Here is a 7,544-nt window from a genome sequence, read left to right as displayed (position 1 = left end):
TTTTTTTTTTTTTTTTTTTTTTTTTTTTTTGAGGGTTGGAAAGAAGGGAAAGATTTGAAAGATTGCTTGGCGTAAAGCCTGTATCTTTGATAAAATCCTTGATTGCTATAATTCTTTTCTTATCAATGCCAAATGGAAGAACTTTTTGTAGCAAAGATCTTTTATGTTCCTTACTCAAACCTCTAACATTGACATCCAACATGATTTTGATGAACATCCAATGGGATTCAATCTAGTGAATCAAGCACTCATTATTGTAACTAATGAGTTAAGATCTATCCTTAATATATGGTTGATGAGAATGTTTTAAGCTCAACTAAAATCATGTTTTGAGTGATTTTGAGTGTTTGGAATAAAACTCAAAGTGCTTAAGATGATAAACATGTAGGGAGGTGAAGGTTGTTTGTCTAATATTGACTGGGCTTGATAAACTATTGTCATTTAACAGTAACGATCTACCGAGCTTGTACTATAATGTGGTAAATCAATGGTCAAACTTGGTCATTCCCTACCACAAGGTGGTACAACGTGCCACCAACTCATGTGCAAGTGCGGCCACATTCCATCCTCTAGGTCGCATTTGCACATCATGCCAGTACTTTAAAAATGAGCTAAGGAGCCTTTTATTTTGAAGGATAGCAACAGCATGGCAAGCACACAGGTGACAGCCAGTGTGGATGGAACACATCAATCGTCAAAGACTCATAGAGAGGTGTGGTGAGTCAATCTACGTCGATCACTTGCCCCATTCCCTTATTTCTATCTAATCCATTATCGTACTTGCATCACCATCTCTTCATCTAATGTTTGCCTCTTTGGTCGTGAAATTTCTTCTTCCACCCTTTTTTGGGTGATGAACTCCAACATTCTCTGGATACAACTTGAAAATCAAACTGGTCACCAATTTGCGTCAGAATCTTCTCAACTCCTCAAAATGGCATCAACTGATATCCATTTTCCCCCAAGAAATGTTTCATTGAGTTAAAATGTAAAATATTCCTACTCTTAAAAAACTTGATGCCAAGATAGCGAGCATTCTACTTGGACAATAAACCAACAGAATCAAAATAAAGGGAGACAAAGTGTCACCTTGATGAAGGAAGTTCATGGACAGAGAATTTGGGCCTTCACCAACTTCAAAGTCATCGATCAGTGCCCCTTGATGCCAATAGTCAACATTTCTCTTAAGACAATCCACCACTAGGATGAAAAACAAAGGCAGACAATGAGTCACCTTGTTGAAGGCTACTCGATGCCAAGGTTTTTTCCCCATCCTTTTCATTAGTAATGATGTGGATGATAAACAACCTGAGATCCAACTTTTCCATTCGGGCCTACTAGGATATATCTTCATCCATAAGTTCATTAGCAATGAGAAAAAACATCAAGCATTAGGCGATCAGCCACAAAAGTTGATTGGAATTCTCTGATAGTAGACAAAGAACTTCTACAAATGCTCTAACTCTCTAGCTATGAACTTATACATATGAAGAATTAATACTAACAGGTCTACAGTCCCTGTACCCTAATGTCTTTGCATCAACTTTCCTCAAGCTAGCATTTATGATGGATTTCTATAAAATAGATAAATAAACAAAGAAACAAAAAAAAATCATTGAATACCCTCTTGATGTCTTCCATAAGGATATTCCATGATTTTTTTGGAAGAACTTAGCCACAAAACCTCCAGGCCTGGATTGACCATTCTTAGCTTATGGATTGAATGAAATACTCTCACAGTTAAACACCATCATAATCTAATACAGCAAATTTTTGTTGACTACAATTCTGAGAAATAGCTTTCTTGATAGATTGAGCAAAAATACTAGAAACATTTTATTCAATACAAATTTGGATTCCATGTATAATCCTTGAGGGTTGAATGAATTGAAGAGTGATGCACCTTTCTTCTAATGTAGTACTAGGGATAAGCTACAATGTAACAATACTTCTCCTTGTCGCCATTCACTGGTTAGCTTGGCAAGGGACAACGGCTGACGAGGAGGGTTCTGGCTTTAGGATGAGAAGAGAGAAGAAAAGGGGAAAAGAAAAAAAATCAGCAAATAGCAATCAAAACAGTTGAAAAACCAACCGGCAACGACAACAAACAACTGCAGCTGGTAGGAAGGGTTAGGGTTTTAGGGTGACGGAGGAGAAAAGTCATGATCCAAGCTGATAGATTGTCTAGAATGGGGTCATGGATTCCAACCAAATATCAAATAAATAAAACCCTCCACAGGAATTAAAATACACATTATTGGCGAAGCTAACAGCAACAAGAGTTGACTGTTTGTTGAATATTTGTGAGATGAACCCAATATCAATTTTTGATCTTGATGCATACCTCCATCAAATAAATCCTTGAGAGGATTTTCTTGGAAATCTCTAAATACCCTCCAAATGGTTGTCAATCCTTTGAAAAGTCCCTATACTCATTCGTAAGTTACAAACCTGAATACATCCCCTTGGAAAGGAACTTTTAAATCACAATAGTAAGCCTATAAGCTCCCAGATTCAAACATAAGCGCATACCCATTGTATGTATGTCATTTCCTCATGTTGCTTAAAATTCGAGCTCATACGAAAGGAATGTGAAGTTCTTATTTCATCGAAAACCTCATTCATCAAGCTTTCGCATTGACAAAGCAAAAACAAACCACAAATTAGATATCAAGTACCCAATCAACATAATATATAATTGGTCAACTACAACAACAATTATTTTAGGATAGAAATAATCTCACATAAAACGATCTCATTGAAAGGTAATGGCTCAAATTACCAACCAAAGCAAACGCAAACAGCTCCGATTGTTAATGATTGAAAGTAAAAAAAACTGTCCATCAATGTTCAATGATGAGAATAAAGGACATACTGGTTCATTTTCTTCAGGAATACAAAGGCGAGACTGTTCGTTGGCAAGTAGGTGCACTACATGTTCACGCTGATTGGACACATTGTCTTTCTGAAGACCACAAAATTCAACAGACAATATAAATTGAAATTCTTAAAGAAATAACCAAGCCATCCAATTTCAATGTTGGACAAATCAAATTAAAAATCTTAAAAAAAAAAAAACGATGATAACTAAAAATGACCAATAGACTAAAACAGGGTAAATAAACATAAATCCATCCCAATACAAAAATGTAAAAGCAACTAGACTCAGAACCATGGAATTAAAATTCAACGTGACAAAAGTAAATGAGTTTCTTACAAGAAGAAGAAAGAGAAACTTTTAAACCCGATTCCCAATTAGAACCTTACAAAACAAAAACCCTTAGGAGAACACTCAACCTTATTTTAAAACCCTGATCAACCCATAAGGTGAGGAATGAAAACTAGAATCACATGTTGATAGTCAAATCCATTAATATAACTCCTAAATAATCGGAAATACATATATTACAAGTATTAAAACATAGAAACCCAGTAACAAACTATACAAACAGGGGACGGGATTGAGTTGTATACAACCACCAACATAGAAGTCCAAACCTGAAATCCAAAAATGAAGTGTAGAAAGTCAAGTATATCAGGACTCCTAGTCTCCGGAAAACAAAATTCTGCAGGCAACTTTGGAAGGCCACTGAAATATTTTAAAGCTGACACTGCTGCTTGCACCTAAACATAAAGTTCAGTTTCAAGGTAAATAACTGAAGCAATGGATAAACTTTCACATCTCTAAACAAGAAAATTGTAATCTAAAAGACCTCAGCCATGGACCCAATAGCATTTGTCGTAGAAGGAGCATCTAATGGAATAATATTATAAGCAATTAAGTTTTCTGTCATTGCAGCATCCGATTCCATGAGTCTTTTCATCTGCAAGAAAAGAAAATCATGTATAAGAGGAGACGCAAAACACAGAATTTATTTTTCCAAACAAAGACAACAAATAACTAACTTCATTACAGAAAAATGTTACGCCGATTCCACTTTGTTCAAAAGCCCTATTTCTAGATAATGCCTTTACTGAGCCAATTTAAAGCATCAACCCTTTAGTTTTTCCTTATTTTTCCGGTCATTCACTATTTCACTGTCAATTGTATAACTTTTATCATATGACCAGGAGTTTTTCAACAAACTCGGCCTTCCTTAGTTAAGAATTACCCTAGAAGACTGATTGATATAAACTGATCACTTGTTCATACATTGCCCTTTTTTCTTATAACAGCAGCTGGACCTTCATTATCAAAGAGCTGGGTTTTTTATTTAACAAGAAACGAAAGTTTCTATTAAGAGAAGGAAAAGAGATTAATGCTCCAGACATAAAAACTCCACATGGAAGTGAAAAAAGTAACACAAAAACATAAAGAGTAATGGAAGATAAAACGAAAAAAAAAATCTCAATGTCAGTAAATCATTAAGAGAAAAAACAGCAGAAGTCTTGAAAAGAGAAGCCCAGGATGAAGCTTTCCTGCAAGCTGAATCAAAATGCCCGAACCATGGGACACACTTGCTGTCGAAGATTCCATTCCATCCAAAGTTCTTAAATAAGGGTTTTGATCGCATTGGACCAAATAAGGGAGGGCTTCGAAGACAAAGAAGGCCCTATGAGAAGCTGAAGTACATTTTCTATCAAAATTGACAAAAACACCCCATGCATCTTGAACACCGAGAATAAATTAAACCAACCATTTGCAAAATGAAGATATTATTGAGGATTTGTTTTAAACCTCTTGGTTCCTTATTCAAAAAGGAAAAAATGATTAACGCTTCAGCAAAGGAACATATTTCTGGTATGGGGTTTCAAAAAGCCCTAATAACAAGAATGAACTTTCTTCGGGAAAAAAGGAAATTTTCTCCCTTTCTTAAACTTTGTGGTCTTCAAGTTCATGAAATTATTCTACATGGGATGCAAACGTCAGGGTAATGGTCTAATTTAGGGGTTTTGGCTATGATCATTCTCTCTTCTTGGTTTCTTAATGATGAACATTCCGTGGTATTCAAGAAGTTGTACTGTTTGCTCCAAAAGATATTCATATTAAGTGTCCTATTTTCATCTGTCTGAGTATCTTTTCAATTCAGCCAGCAACTTCACACTCATTGCCACATGATTTTGAAGATATATTACAACTCTCTCAATCTTTTGGAGTAAGGTGCTATCAGGTCTTCTTGGTTCATCCAGTTGGCCCACTATTGGAAGCAATTCTCGTATTCCTAGCAGTTTTTTGGATCAGCATATATATAGCTAAATGGAGTGTAAACTTTTGCTTACTTACTTTAAGTTTAGCCTACGGGTTTCCTCAAGCCTTCAATGGATCATCTTTTTCCATATTCTGTTAAAAGGGAAAGAAAATAGATGTTTTGTTTTGTCACTTTTGTTGGTGTGTTTGGCAACATTTTTTTGACTTTTCTCGTCTCTAGACACCGGTTTTTAGCACCCTCGACAGTTTACTATAAGTTGTGTTTGAAAATGTATCAAAGAATCTTTGCAAACAAGCCTCTTCTTTGGCTAGACCATTTTGAATTCGTTTGAAAAGGTATCAAAGAATCTTTGCAAGCAAGCTTCTTCTCATTTTGAATTCGAGCCAACATAGCTCTCTCTCTCTCCCTCTCTCTCTCTCTCTCTCTCTCTCTCTCTCTCAACCAACAAAGTTCAAACCCAAACCCAAAATAAAAACAAAAACAAAGCAAATTCCAATAATTACATAAGCATCCATCAATCCAAAATCTAACACCATGCTATCCTGATGCCTACTCACCAGCAGTTAAACCCCAGAAATAACAAAAACCTAAGAAAAAGGCAAGTAAATACCACTACATTTCCTCCATTTTTCAACCTCTACATAACATTCTCTGCAAACCATCCACGAACCAGCAAAAAAGAATGGAACATACACAAGAATCAAAGGGATTCAACGTACCTGATTAGATGGACCAAAACGCTACAGACAGAGAGACCAGGAGAAGTAAAACTCGCGAAAACGGAATTGAACTTCCAAGTGCTCTTCGGGTCGCTGAAGCTGTGTAGGTTCAGAGATGGGAGCGGGAATTTTAATCATATTTTTTATTATTAATTATATTAAAAAGAACCTTCGAAATTTTTTATTTTAATATATATAAAGATGCGTAGTTTAATGAATAATAAAATTATAAAGTTTCATTTTAAAATAATATAAACGCTTTCTTTTAAAAAAGAATTAATTTTTTATAGACACTCCGAGGTAAAAAAAACGAAATATGCGAATTTTTTTTCTTTTTCATCGCCTTTATTTACATCGCATCGTCTTTTTTTTTTTTTATATATATAATTTTTATTGTTTATTTATATCATCTTTATTTACATCACTTTTATTTACATCACATCATTTTTTTAAGTACTTTAACGATTATTCAGTCTCTTGATGAGTTTTGATCGAGATAATTTGTAAAATACTGTCTAATTTGACAAATTTATCATGAAGGGAACATTGGATAGTTTTACGACAATTTCGGTCGGATGTCGAGGTTGCTATAAGCCTGGAGGTAGAGAATCCAAAAATTGATCTTTGAGGTCGTATATTATGTCTTCATCTTCTTCTACGGTAGAAGGAGAAGATGTTGAGCCGATAGATGCGACTTTTTGAAGAACCTTTTGGAAAGCATCTTAAGTAGATGTCCGAGCTAACGGTACAAGTTAGAGAAAGATTAGACAGAATATTAAATTTAAAGGCAACATTTCTAGAAGCATTTGTCAATGTCGTTAAAAATTGCGACAGGTTCAATGAACATGAATGAGTCATTCGAAAACAAATAGAGGAAGATGACGAGATAGATGAAGGAACTTTGAACAATCAAATTACGAGAATTTCTAGAAGATAACACACCTTACCCGTTTGATATTAACCAAATGAACCCACAAGAATTTGTAGAGAAATCAAAAGAAAGAAGCCGGACATGAGTAGTATCTAGACATTTAGAATTTTCACAAATAACATTGTTTAAATCTAAAATTTGTTTTGCTCGATACTTGAAGCTCGAAACGTGCCTTCATCATTATTCATCTGAAGCGTCTTGATATTTGATACAACTACACACGCTACAAATAAAGAAGCCACCTCAAGCTAGACATAAGTTGATTTGTTAGCGAGTTATTAATACTCGTTTTTTGTTATCTACTACTAAAAAAACTGTGATGTACCACATTGGTTGAAAAGGAGAACGAAACACTATTTCCCTAGCATATGCGTTTTAAAGCCTCGAGGGGAAGCCTGAAAGGGAAAGCTATCTACTAGCAGTGGATCTGGGCTGTTACAAATGGTATCAGAGCCAGACACCGAACGATGTGTTAGCCTTTTCACTGTCCCCCGAAGGGGGTAGACACAAGGCAATGTGCCAATTACAAATGGTATCAGAGCCAGACACCGAACGATGTGTTAGCCTTTTCACTGTTCCCTGAAGGGGGTAGACACAAGGCAATGTGCCAATAAAGATGCTAGGCTCCTCCGAATGAGGGTGGATTGTGATGTCCCACATTGGTTGAGGAGGAGAACAAAACACCATTTATAAAAGTACATTTTTCGATGAATAATTTCATTTATCTCAAATTCCAAATTTACA

General features: G+C 35.4%; 1 protein-coding gene across 1 annotated transcript in view; it reads right to left on the bottom strand.

Annotated features, from left to right (window-relative positions):
* The window catches only part of LOC111794068 (callose synthase 9-like), a 40,493-nt gene extending 34,486 nt beyond the window's left edge, over positions 1-6,007 (bottom strand). Inside the window, exons 1-5 of the mRNA XM_023676196.1 lie at positions 5,870-6,007; positions 3,714-3,824; positions 3,499-3,624; positions 2,876-2,965; positions 1,545-1,574 (exon numbers count right to left, since the gene is read on the bottom strand). Coding sequence (XP_023531964.1) covers positions 1,545-1,574; positions 2,876-2,965; positions 3,499-3,624; positions 3,714-3,824 — 357 coding nt within the window. The 5' untranslated portion in view covers positions 5,870-6,007. The remainder of the gene's footprint in view (positions 1-1,544; positions 1,575-2,875; positions 2,966-3,498; positions 3,625-3,713; positions 3,825-5,869) is intronic.
* Between the last annotated feature and the right edge of the window lie 1,537 nt (positions 6,008-7,544).

This window comes from Cucurbita pepo, chromosome LG04, assembly GCF_002806865.2.
Source record: "Cucurbita pepo subsp. pepo cultivar mu-cu-16 chromosome LG04, ASM280686v2, whole genome shotgun sequence".
NCBI classification, from domain to species: Eukaryota; Viridiplantae; Streptophyta; class Magnoliopsida; order Cucurbitales; family Cucurbitaceae; genus Cucurbita; species Cucurbita pepo.
This window is presented reverse-complemented; position numbering and strand designations above follow the sequence as displayed.